Source organism: Streptopelia decaocto, assembly GCF_964273445.1.
Source record: "Streptopelia decaocto genome assembly, chromosome: 4".
Taxonomy (NCBI): domain Eukaryota; kingdom Metazoa; phylum Chordata; class Aves; order Columbiformes; family Columbidae; genus Streptopelia; species Streptopelia decaocto.
Window position 1 is genome coordinate 75,444,168 of NC_138658.1, and position 13,539 is coordinate 75,457,706.

The 13,539-nt window shown below is 47.8% G+C and overlaps 1 protein-coding gene across 2 annotated transcripts in view; it reads right to left on the minus strand.

Moving 5' to 3' along the window:
• Positions 1-7,479: 7,479 nt before the first annotated feature.
• The window catches only part of DDRGK1 (DDRGK domain containing 1), a 38,605-nt gene continuing 32,545 nt past the window's right edge, over positions 7,480-13,539 (minus strand). The window contains exons 7-9 of one of the 2 annotated variants that reach the window (XM_082050787.1): positions 11,900-11,956; positions 10,532-10,580; positions 7,480-9,005 (exon numbers count right to left, since the gene is read on the minus strand). In XM_082050787.1, the coding sequence (XP_081906913.1) occupies positions 8,833-9,005; positions 10,532-10,580; positions 11,900-11,956 (279 nt within the window). In that variant the 3' untranslated portion in view covers positions 7,480-8,832. Of the gene's footprint in view, positions 9,006-10,531; positions 10,581-11,899; positions 11,957-12,466; positions 12,669-13,539 lie in introns of those variants that run through there. The other variant, XM_082050788.1, reaches the window with a different exon arrangement.

Genomic DNA, 13,539 nt, shown 5'->3' on the forward strand with positions numbered 1-13,539 from the left:
ATTTTTAGCCCGGTTCCCCGAGGAGACCAAGTTGTGCTCTTCATGGCATCCCTGCCCGGTCACAGCCGGGTTGGTGCCCTGAGCTCAGCCTTTCCCTGGGCTCGTGGCCGGGATGAGGGACACAAGCTGAGGTGCTGAGTGCTGGGCGATCGCTGTCCTCACAGTTACCATCATTGCAGAACAAGCCTTCCCAGAACCAACAATTTAGGTTGAAACCTCACAATTGTTGTCATAAAAGAAATGTCAGGCTATGTGGTTCTGTCCAACAGCATCAAACCCTCCTAAAATTGATTGTTGTCAATACTCTCTGCAGCTTTATTAAAAAAACCTCAAACAACGAAATATTTTGATATTAGGGGGAAATGGAGTGGATTTTTCTTTTTTTTTTTTTTCCTCCTTTCCTTTCCTTTCCTTTCCTTTCCTTTCCTTTCCTTTCCTTTCCTTTCCTTTCCTTTTTTCTTCTTTTTCTTTTTCCTTTTCCTTTTCCTTTTACCTTTTCTTTTTTCTTTTTCTTTTTTTCCCTTTTCATTTTCCTTTTTCTTTTCCTTTTCTCTTTTTTCTTTTCCTTTCCTTTTCCTTTCCCTTCTCCCTTTCTTTTTTCCCTTTTCATTTTCCTTTTTCTTTTCCTTTTCTCTTTTTTCTTTTCCTTTCCTTTTCCTTTCCCTTCTCCCCTTCTTTTTCCTTTCCCTTTCCCTTCTCCCTTTTTCCTTTTCCTTTTTCCTTTTTATTTTCCTTTTTTTATTTTTCCTTTTTTCTTTATTCACACATTTATTTATTTACTTATTTACTTTACATTGTCGAATGAAGTGCTCCCCTACAACATTCAGCAGGCATTGCAGCTGGCTCCGTTCATTCATATCCCCCGTATTCCGATGCGTGCAGATGCGAACAAGCGCATCTCAATTCGGTAGAGAGGGGAACCACTGCAGCCCATTGGGACGACAGCATCTGCAACCCGCACAATACCTCGTGGGGGTTTCACCATGACCCAAATTTGCCCTCAATTCCCATTAACCACAGCAGCATCAGCAGCCGGGACCACGCTCCCCACCACATGGGCTGCTCCTTTCCCAGATTCATGGGGAAACCAAGTCCCTCAGATGGCAAATATTCACTGTCAGAGGGAGTGAAGCATCATACCCTGGCAGGTGGGACAGTGCGGGGACACACAAACCACTGGTTTCTATGAGAACCAGTCCAGGTGTCACCAATGCGGGGGATGCAGGTGAGGATGCAGCGGACCATAGGATGGGGATGTGGCATCGCCACGGATTTGCATTTTTGCGGTGCAGGGGGGGAGACGGCAGCGCTGGCGCTTGAAATCTCCTCTGGCAAACGTCAAAGCGAAGCTGGGAATGGTCTTACGCAGCTTGTTTTGTTTGGCCGGTCTCAGCAAGTGAGCTCACGTCTCCTGCAAACCTAAGGAGATGTTGTGACAGCAGCCGGCAGAGCCGGGGGGATGGAGCCGGACGGGCACAGGGGGATGCGCTGACATTGTCCTGCTTGCTGGGAAGACCCTGTTTGTCCCAGGGCCCTGGTGGCACCACCCGGCCTTTCCCCAGTGCCAGCTCCAGGCTCTGGCGCTCTTACTGAGAAGAAGTTTCCTCTCAAATTTAAGTGGAACCTTTTGTGTTCCAGTTTGAACCCATTACCCCTTGTCCTATCATTGGTTGTCACCGAGAAGAGCCTGGCTCCATCCTCCTGACACTCACCCTTTAGATATCTGTAACCATTAATGAGGTCACCCCTCAGTGTCCTCTTGTCCAGCTCCAGAGCCCCAGCTCCCTCAGCCTTTCCTCACACGGGAGATGCTCCACTCCCTTCAGCATCTTGGTGGCTGCGCTGGACTCTCTCCAGCAGTTCCCTGTCCTGCTGGAACTGAGGGGCCACAACTGGACACAAGATTCCAGGTGTGGTCTCCCCAGGGCAGAGTAGAGCTGTTATAATTATGAAATTAAATAAGGTGGGATCTGCCTGGTGCTTGAAGGCGAGAAAAAGTGGATGTAATCCTTACAGTGAAAGAAACGGAAACTATAGAAGGTTAGGAGCCACCTGGCAGATACGTAAGGAACCCGATGGCCCAACAATGTGTTTTGTTTTGTTGTTTTTTCTACAGAGCCGTATCTGCTGTGTCAGTCCATAGCTGGAACTTGAAACCACAGCAGTTCATCGGCCAGAGTCAGGGCTTGGAACAACACCAGAGAAATGTCTGGTTGTGCTGTGTCAGGTCCGAGGTGACACCAGCACGGTCAGCACCTCTCGTTGGAGCTGCGGCCCCAAATGAAAACATCCAGCAATGAGAGAGCAGCCTGGGACAGGAGCAGCGTCACTCCTGCTCTCTGCTGGAAGGAGAAGGATGAACCAGCTCCAGGGCTCAGCTTAAAACTCTACAAACAAGGTGGAGAACAAGTCACGGTTGCTGGATTATCCTCACCAGCACTGAGGGGACTGAATCGAACTTGAAAAGGAGCTTTGAGAGCATCAGATCAAGTGGCCAAATGTAAAGCATTAAGACAGAAAAGCAACCTTTAAACCTTACTAAAATCACTCTCCAAACCTCTCCCTTGCCCCCCTCAGACAACTTTCTGAGCTCTGCCCTGACTCCAAGGAGCAATTCCACGTTCATGCCAAAAACCCCATCCTTGTAGCTTTTCAGAGCAGGTCAGAGCTGGGTCCCAAGAGCTCTGCTGTGTGACCTGCCTGTAATTCACCCGTCATGTGCGTGGCATCAGTCACAGATGGAGGGACAGGTCCCCAGTGGCGACTCAACGTTACGTGGTGCCTAATTGCAAAAAATTCAGCGTGCAAATAAACAGCAACAACCGTAATGATTCTCCTGCTGCAGGAGCAAGATTTTGTTAACATGCATATTAGTGCATGCTAATTAGCTCCCACTGCTGCTCCTGCCACCAGCCTGAAGATGGATTATACCACACGTGCTAAGCAGCTGAGTTTGGGTGGCAGCACAGGGGCGAGCAGGGAGCTGACAGGGAGCAGCCAGGATTCTGAACATGGAAGATCAACCGTTTCTGAGCAGCAGGGAGGGATCTGAGCTCACAGACGTTCCCCTGCTCTGGCTGCTCCCTGTCGAGGGCTGTCAGACTCAATAGATGCTGCTGTAAACATTTTGCCATGAATTCTGCTGTTTTCCCACCTCGGTACATCCAGGTGATGTGCAAGTTTTGCAGTAGCTTTTCCCTTCTGCTAAAAGAAACACAGAATCCTTTTGATTAGAAAAGATCTTTAAGATCATGGACTCGAACTGTGCCCCACCCCTGGCACTGCCCCATGTCCCTGAGAACCTCATGTCCGTCTGTCCAACCCTCCAGGGATGGTGACTCCAGCACTGCCCTGGGCAGCCTGTTCCAATGCCCCACAGCCCTTTGGGGAAGAAATTGTTCCCAGATCCACCCTCAACCTCCCCTGACGCAACTTGAGGCCGTTTCCTCTGCTCCTGGCGCTTGTTCCTGGGGAGCAGAGCCCGACCCCCCCTGGCTCCAAGCTCCTTTCAGGCAGTTCAGAGATCAGAAGGTCTCCCCTCAGCTCCTGTTCTCCAGGCTAAAGTTACTAAGAAGTAAAAGAAAACTCAGTAGCCATGGCTGGTTCAGCTGCAACACTCAGGTTGTCACCTCGATGCGATGCTGGGTGAGGAGCAAAGCACCAGGCAGCCTCTTTCCACCTGTCCCCGGCCCAGCGGAGCTGGGAGCGATGGGCTGTTTGCTGGGCAGCGATGGTTTCCTTGTGCTCGTCCTCCAAGCTCGGGGGATGCTTGGCTCCCGTTGCCATGGAAACGCTGCACAGGGGGGATGCGAGATCTGCTGCTGCCACCTCCTGGAGGAGCCCTGGATGGCGGGGGGTGGTTTGGGGAAAGCAGAGGCAGGAGGGGAGAGGTTTCAAGCAGGGCTCAGCACAAATCCATAGAATCATAGAACCGTTTCGGTTGGAAAAGACCCTCAGGATCATCCAGTCCAAACATAACCTGACTCTAGCGCTAAACCATGTCCCTAAGAACCTCGTCTAAACTTTTAAACAGGGATGGTGACTCCACCACACCAGACCCAGGTACATTGGTAAATTTGGAGCCAAGCAGCACTCACCTGTTGCCACCTCCTAAGGGCAGAAGCTTGCAGAGCTGTGGACTGTCTGCCAAACAAATTCAAATGGTCATGACCCTGAATCCTGCCCAAATTGGCTCACATAATATTTCGGTCAAAGGTTTTTCTGTGGTTAGCTTCACCCTAGGGAGTTTTGGGCACATCTTTTGCTGGACTGGGCTCTCTGGGAGGACCCTGAAGGGATGGAGAGGCCAGCTCAAGGATGGAGGATATGAGGAAGAAATTGTTTGCCCTGAGGGTGGTGAGAGCCTGGCCCAGGTTGGCCAGAGATGTGGTGGCTGAACCATCCCTGGAGACATCCCAGGCCAGGCTGGACGGGGCTCTGAGCAACCTGAGCTGGTGAAGATGTCCCTGCTCATGGCAGGGGGGGCACTGGGCATGCTCTGAAGGTCCCTTCAACCCAAACTAATCCATCATTCTGTGATTCTGTGGTGTGTGAGACCATTCAGAGGTATCAGCACAACCAGGACACCCGTGTCCTGCGCCATGTAGTGCCAACGTGACTGTGGTACCTGCACTCGTGGCTGCAGATTCCCTTGCCAGGCTGAAATGAGGCCGTTGTTCTGCTCTGTCTCCTGACCTTGATTTGATGCTGGCAGAAATTTTTCATGGAGATAGACCAGAAATCTCTGTCACCTGTGGTGACCCTGGGTCCACCTGACTGGGAGGTGTTGCAGAAGGGGATGCCAGACCGTCCTACAGTTCATGTCCAATTTGCCTCTGAGCATACAGCGTGATCCTCTCTACAACCTGCTTTTAGGTCATCTCAACTAAATATTAGGCCACTAGAATGGTCTGACAGAAATACCAAAGGTATTGTGTCTCTGCTGCGTCAGGCTGCATCCCACAGCATAGGTCTGTGTAGGAAGGGGGGTTTAGAGACAAAACAAATCAGCTGGGTCTATTGCTATGCAGAAGATGTCCAACAATCAGGTTATTGCTGTAAAAGTCCTGTCGTGTCCATTCTCTGGTCTCCAGAGCAGGCAGTTGTGTCTTGGCTGCCACCTCTGCATCCACCCTTTGCCTGAAGAAGCCCCTGAATTCACTCCCATCCCCCATTTACACTGGAACAAGGGTCAAGGAGAGTTTGTCCACCTGAACATCAGCTGCCTGGGAGCACCATGTGCAGCTGAGCTGGGCATCTGTGGCCCAGGAAGGAGGGTTGGACCCCATCTGCTGTGCCCTTCAATTGTCCGTCTCCTTGGGATACACCAGAAGACAAAGGAATGGGACCAGGAGTGTCCACCCTTTGAAGGGTTGGGAGCATCTCTTATCCCCAGGGAGCCATGCAGGAGAAAGGCTCTGAGCCCTGGATCTGCATCAGATCATCTACCAGCTGCCAAGCTCAGATGCCACCTGGGAAAGGGGAGGGTTCCCACCACCGGTCTGTCTACTGGTTCACAGAATCACAGAGTCCCAGACTGGTTGGGTTGAAGGGACCTCTGGAGATCATCCAGTCCAACCCACCTGCTCACGCAGGGTCACCAGAGCAGATCACACAGGGTCGTGTCCAGGCGGGTTTGAATGTCTCAGAGAAGGAGACTCCACAACCTCTCTGGGCAGCCTGGGCCAGGCTCTGGCACCCCAAAGGAAAGAAGTTTCTCCTCATATTCAGATGGAACCTCCTGTGTTTCAATCTGTGCCCATTGCCCCTCATCCTGTCATTGGGCACCACTGAACAGAGTCTGGTCCATCCTCTTGACACCCACCTTGTGGATAATTATCAGCATAAATAAGATGCCTCTCAGCTTCTCTTCTCCAGGCTGCACAGCCCCAGCTCTCTCAGTGTCTCCTCACCTGTGAAAGTGCTCACTTTCACCCTGAGATTCACCAGCTGCAGCCATGCAAGGAAGAACAGTGCTGGGGTTTCACTGGGGCAGGTAGGAATTAAAACACACAATAAGGGCAAAATGTGCAGGTGATAAAAAGAGGAAAAAGCTTCACCATATCCAGACCTATCTGCCAAAAGTAGGTGGGAGGACAAGAGGAAATGGCCTCAGGTTGCACCAGGGGAGGTTGAGGTTGGATCTCGACAACAAATTCTTCCCCAAAGGGCTGTGGGGCATTGGAACAGGCTGCCCAGGGCAGTGCTGGAGTCACCATCCCTGGAGGGCTGGACAGACGGACATGAGGTTCTCAGGGACATGGGGCAGTGCCAGGGGTGGGGAACAGTTTGAGTCCATGATCTTAACGGTCTTTTCCAATCAAAACGGTTCTATAATTCTATTCTATATAAGTGGCCAGCTGCTCAGTTCACATGCAGTGAAGATCACAAAGCACCAAAACAATAAAATGAGTTTTCCTAAATGCTGATATGATGCAATTGGGTGCAAAGAAGAGGAATGGAAATGGTGGAAGCGGATTACAGACAGCCCAGCAGCTACATAGTCACATCTTATCCAGCCAGATGATGTTAGCTCTTCCCAATACCATGTTTCTACACAATAATTCCACAGCCTTAGGACCAAAATGGCCAGGGTCAGGTCCAAAAATGCAATACTGGAGATTCCTCCTAGGGAATCCCAAATAAAGCCAGCACAGACCCCCAAACAGGCTGCCCAGAGAGATGGTGGATGAACCATCCCTGGAGACATCCCAGGCCAGGCTGGACGGGGCTCTGAGCAACCTGAGCTGGTGAAGATGTCCCTGCTCATGGCAGGGGGGGCACTGGGGGAGCTGGGAAGGTCCCTTCAACCCATTCTATGATTCTATGAAACCCCAGTATTTGTTATGAGCTCAGCAAGGGGACAGATCCACAGGTTCCATCTTGTCTCCCACAAGGACAGACAACACACAGATAGATGTACAAAACCCATTTAAAGGGCTCGCTCCAGCTCCCTTGCTCACCTCACTGAATATGGAAATGCTCCTTCTAAGCTCAGAACAGGAGCTCAGGCAAGTGGTGCATCCGAACCATCCGTTACTGTGAAAATTTAGCTCATAAATACTTTGGTGTCGCGTCATTCTGCCCTGGCACCTCCTTTAAACCGCAGCTTATCGTCAGCCTTTCTGGGACCTGCCGACTTGGCTTTGGCGCAGCCCTGCGAAACTCCAAAACACAATGTAAAAATAATTCAGGGCATTTCAAGACGCAAATCTTGATACAGATAGAGATGTTCCATTCTCGGCAGACAGCTGGTGGTTTCGCTGGTGCAGCTGGACGGGCTGAGCACAAACAAGCTGGCACTGGGCAGTGAACGCGGCGTCATCGGTTACGTTCACAGAAATTGAGGGTGCTTTGGGACGATTTCAGTGGATTTAAGGGACCTCTGGTCTTTGGCACGCTGGAATCTTTGGTATTGATGATTGGCTCCTTTATCTTATAGAATCCTTAAAAAAATAAGACACCTTGAATGCAAGTATCTGCAATTCTTTCGGTACTGTTTCTTTAATTAAAATAATAGTTCAGGAGAAAACAAATCATGGCAAAATCAAATTTGGAATAATTAAGAGACTTTACAAGCCTCAAATCTCAAGTAGTTTCTCTGCTGGTGATGGTTGTGCAGCACAGTAAGGACGTACCGATCTTTCACATCGCCGTAACTCCGCAGCCCTGCAGAGCGTCACATTCAGCAGTGATGCTGAGATTTGAAAGGAAATATTCTGCCTTCCGTTATTTTATTGCTCCCTCACCGACAGCGCAGTTTTTAGTCTACTCGAGTTACCTCTAAGTTTGGCAGCGACAAAACCAGCTCCTCTTGCCCTCTCCAATTATTGTATAACCACATGAATTCTGTTGATTTCAGGAAGGAGAATTAACAAAGCATCAATTAGGCTATAAAAAAATATAAATATTCCTATGCAGGAAACATACTGACCTTCCAATTAATATATTAATAATCATTTACTTGGAACACTAATTGCATGAATCACAGTGCTTGAATTTGATTTTGTAAAACAAAACCATCCAAAGCACAAAGGCCACGGGGCGGGGGTGTCTGAGGCCTTCAGACACACTCAGCTGGCTCTGACTTCAAAGGATGAATCATCAGAATCTGGTTGTTATCAGCAGAACTGGCCTGCACAACAACCGAGGTGACTTCGCCTTTCCCTGGAGGTGTTTCTGTCTCTTCGCTACAGGAAAAATAACACGGCTTGGCCGCGAGCAAAATTTACAATCTATAAACCAAGCAAAACTATTTATATAGCAAAGCTTTTCTAAAATAACCCCTGGAAGTTCTCTCATTTCTAGAGTTTCAGTAGATATTTCAGTAAGAACAGAGAAACACACAGTGTTTTCTTTTTACTCCATCCTTCCAATGTTGGTACAGCAGAAAAACTCTGCAAACCTCACCCCTACACAACTATTATTCTGGGCTGGATTTGTCATTGCCACAAAATTATGCAGCTCCGTAAGTGCAGAGCAGGCCTGGAGAGTTCTGAGTGCAATCAACCCCAAATATATTTGACACAGGCATCAGAACCTGGAAACAATGAAAAATTTGGGTATAGTCACATGAGACTAAACGCCAAGATAAATTAACCATGTAAAAATTACTGATATTGTTGTGCAGAGTGCCCCAAGTTCTTGGCCAGCATCTGTTGTACAAATGACTATTCGATTTTATATCATCTTTAACACAATAAAAAGCAAAACTTTTGATCAAGTCTTGCAGCTGATGCAGCTTCAAGCACCGTGAATGGCCGAGAGGGGTTCCCGTTTGGTTTAAATTATGCAGCTTATTCATTAAAAGGTTCAACTCCTGCTGTGTTTTTCTCACACCACTGTTGGAGCAAGAGCTTGGCTGTCAGGCTGGAGGTTGATGAGGGAATTGCTCGCTTGGGCCAGCTCTGCGATGGAGACTCGTCCCCTCTGTTTGATGTACTGAGCCACGGCAGCCATCTCCTCCGGAGTGATGTAGATGAACTTCCCTCTGTCATCAATCACACCTATGGAGAGGAAAGAAAGGACCTTGAAGTCAGCACTTTGGCTGCTCTCACTTCCCGACACACATCAGTCACTTCTTTTGGAAGGGCCGTTCAAACTGCTGAGGCTGCGTTTCATATCTAGGGCAGGCGGAACGACGAGCGAGCAGCCAGGCTTTGATCTCCTCGCTGCTGCTGGGGCTTTGAGCCGGGCTACGACAACAGCCAAGTGCCACGGTAAAACTCATTTTGTTCGAAGTAACACATCCTTTTTGCTGTGTGTCGCTAGCTGGGACTACTGCTACTTCAGGTGCGTAGTTTTGGTGCCGAGGTTCTGCTGGAGCAGCAGGAGAGCCCAGGAGGCCAGAGCCCCACAGGGCCCAGCTCAGCCACTCCAACTTACCCTCTGAAAGGGAATGAAGCTCAGTTTCTATATTTCAGTTGCTCCATCAAGATCAAGAACAGACCTCTCTGTTCTTAACACAGAACCCCAGACTGGTTGAGGTTGAAGGGACCTCTGGAGATCACCCAGTCCAACCCACCTGCTAATGCAGGGTCACTAGAGCAGATCCCACAGGGTCATGTCCAGGCAGGTTTGAATGTCTCAGAGAAGGAGACTCCACACCCGCTCTGGGCAGCCTGGGCCAGGCTCTGGCACCTCACAGGAAAGAAGTTTCTCCTCATATTCAGACGGAACCTCCTGTGTTTCAGTCTGTGCCCGTTTCCCCTCACCCTGTCATTGGGCACCACTGAAAGGAGTCTGGTCCATCCTCCGATACCCACCCTGGAGATAATTATCAGCATAAATAAGATCCCCTCTCAGCTTCTCTTCTCCAGACTGAACAGCCCCAGCTCTCTCAGTCTCTCCTCATAAGAAAGATGCTCCAGACCCCTCAGCATCTTTATAGCTCTCTGCTGGATTCCCTCCAGTAATTCCTTGTCCAAACAAGGAATTTCAGGATCAAACGCAAGGCAGGGCCTCATTGACATGCCCTTCGCAGACCGAGCCAGGCCGCACACAACCTCATGCTTTGACCTCTTTTAGGTCATTTGAATGAGGAGCACATGTACCCCATGTACCCACCGTGGGAGCTCCTTCCCAGCCATGACCATGACACCAAGTCAGTAAATTTTTGCACTGGCGCCTTCCTCTACTTCATCCTTGGAAAGAAACAGACTGCCCAGCAATAAAACCAGACTCGTTCAGACATGCTCAGGCTCTGCTTATGTTCCAACTCCGATTGCATGGGTACATGGCCAGGAACGAGCACCTCACTCACCTTGTGCTGGTCCTGAGCTGTTGGGGATGCTCCCCCTTAACCTCTGTATAATGTATCATAGTAACAACCACATCCCATAGTGCTTTAAACCGTAGTTTCACGGCAGCTGAAGTAGGGATAATAAAAATAACTATTTATCAAGTCCTACTAGGATCTTCTACAGTTTAAAACAGAAATGACACAGAAATCTCTCTCCACCATAGCGAAGGCATTTTCTGCACCACCTATTCAGCAGCCGAACTAAAGTGCTGTTTGTGTTTTGGCTGTCACCTGTCAGCGTGCCATCTGCCATCAGGTCCTGGATTCTGCTAATTGCATCCTGTTCAGAAGGGAAAACGGAAAAAAACCTGATCAAAAGTGAGGCAAAAAACATTTCACACGTTCAGATACACTACAGACGGAGGTTTATGTTTAATTCCTCAGTGAGGGACACACATCAGCATTTCCACACAGGCGGATGCAGTAAACACGTTGGTTTTAGAAGGATGAAGTGAGCTTCTGCATTTTGGGGTGTTCAAATAATTTCCCTATCCCCAAAAGAGACTTTAATTGCCAAGTGGGCTGTCAGTTTTACAAAAAGGGGGTAGTTATACACATCTTCCCAGGGAAACGCTGTGTAGTGCCAATGCAACACCAAGTTCCATGAAATACACTTCGGTGCTTCTCTAGAACCTGGTTACACTTAATCCATTCCAGAGCTTTTCCATTTAAGAGGAAACCTCTTTTACCAAGCCAAAGAACAACTTGTTGAATTTATTGCCATGTTAAATCTGCAGTTAATCCAAACATGCTGTTCCACACATTAAGGCAATATCTAAGCTCTGTTTTCCACAGTTCCACCTCCCTCCTTTTCTTGCCTTTATGGGACTGCAGAAGCAAGTTTATATATTAGATTTCAACCAGATAAATTCCCTTAACTGGCTCACTGCATGCTTAAATCAAATCCTGGCTTAAAAAAGTGAGGCAGGGCATTGAAACCTGGATTTACAGCAGCATAAGCTGCTGCGAAGAGGCACCTCGAGATCAGAATAGTTACTTAAAATAACAAATAAAGCCGTGACTATTCTTCAGAGTCAAAACATAAAATGTTTAGAGAACAGAAAGAGGACAGAAGGGAATAAAAAGGACAGATAAGAGATATCACACCGCTTGACAGGCTCATATGGGCTGAGGTACAATAATGCACAAAAAGATGCAAGTTCTTTAATGTTGTAAGAATACATAAGCAATTGGAGCAAAACGGCTCATCTATCGTCTGCAAACATAACAACATTGTCCAATTATGCAGGCAGCCTCTGAATTTGCTTCTATCTCTGCTTCTGATTCCCAAGCACCCCAAATGCTGTTACTGGGTTTGCAAACGCTATATGATCTGTTAGCCAACAGGCCGCTGCGCAAGCGGCAGATTGAGCACTTCTCCCCAAAAACAACCTTGCAAACCAACAACACTTCACTGGCTGGATTATACTTTGATAAATGGCCACATTTTTAGGGCTGACTTTGCTGATCTTCACCAAACTCCAAGTAGTTTCAGTAGTGCTGAAACACTTGCATAGGTGTTACCCTTATTTACCCACTTTCTCTCCCGTTCTTTTTAAACTCATGGCTTGTACTTGCACCCCAAACGGGAGCACTTACCTGTGTTCTTAAACCCAAATGCGAAGCCAGGTCCTCCAGCTGGATTACCTTTGTTTTCTACGGAAACAAAAAGAGAGTTACAGGCAGTTGATGAATTACAGGGTTAGCACATTTCCTTTCAAATTGAAAGTGCATTTAATGGACAAAGTAGAACCTGTCATTCTAACTAATTTTTCCTAGTTAGTGCTTTTCTTTGATGAAAAACTCTAACTTAAGTTACTTAAGTTACTGAAGCCAGCGTGCTCTGTGGAAAGACTGGATGCTCTGACCCACCTGGGTGAAGACTCAAATGAATTTGTCAGAGTTTATTCTGCACGTTATGGGACAGGATGAGCACAAGCACAACAAACAGGCCCAGATCCCCCTGTCACCCCAGTTCATCAGCTGCTATCTCTAATTTCCAGGATGCTACAGCAAGATCCCTTTTTGTCTGAGAGATGTTGCAAAGCACGTTTGAAAACGATCACTGGGGTGTATCAGTGCATCCATAAAAATCCAGACAAGACCAGCAGCTTTAAGCGCTTCAGTCTGTTTTACTAATGTAATGTGTATTAATGGCATAATAACCTTCCTAAGCAAGCGAACACCTTATTAAAGCTGTCAGTGCTGGAACTGCTTCGCTATCAGGCAGCACAGGGATATCTGAGAACAACGGCAGGAGCAGGAACTGCAGATTTTCATTTTGCTTTTGCAAGAGGTTCTTCCTGTGGCCTTTCTCACTCAGGACAGAGTCACCAGCGCTCACATCTGGTTTTATGCTCCTCTGGAGCTGCAGAGAATTACAGAGAAAACACCTGGTGTGCTCGGCTGGAGCTGCTCGGTTCCTGTTTTCTTCTCTGCTAAAGTCTTGGAAACTCTTTTGTTTAGATGCAGTAAATGATGTGCTGTTTATTGGGAATTTTTTATAAACTTTTGAAAACAGCTAATATTCTGACTACATTCCTAAGAGCCATATGTCTATGGCCACATTTACATTACAGATGCAATACTTCAAACAATAAATAAATCCATTTGTTGCTGTACACTGGAAGGACACTGAAGAAATAAAGCGAGGCTGAAATAGATGAATCTTTTCCATTAATAAAATCAGACCAAAAATAACAAAGCCACACACGGACTTAGCAGTCGTGAAGTTCGATGCAGCCAAGCTAGAGAACTGAATACCATGGACTGAACGCATGGAACTGGAACCAGTCCATGGAATTCAGTTCTCAGAGCTGGGAACTGCCAAGATTCGTCACATCTTCTTTTAAAGGAATGGAGGGGGGGTTTGCAAAGCCACATAAACAAGGAAAACAGGATTTAAACCTTCACTTCGAGATATTCACCCTCCACGACCAAGTTTACTGCAAGTTTCCCAAGAAGAGCCCAGAGGGTGGGGTGGAATTAGGCTGCGCTCCACACACTGAAATAAACGACATCGCGAGGTCCCGAGCCAGCAAAACACATCCCATGTGCTTCGTGTTTTAGGGACGTTCATCGAGCCACATATACATGTCTATACTTTACTGAATTAATTTAATTTTAGGTAGGATTCTGCTGCTGAAATGGGATGAAACAGAGCAAGAGCTCCCAGGATTAAGACAAGTTGGACTTTCTTTTTCCTTATCTCGTGTCATTTTTCTTAAAGAAAATAAACC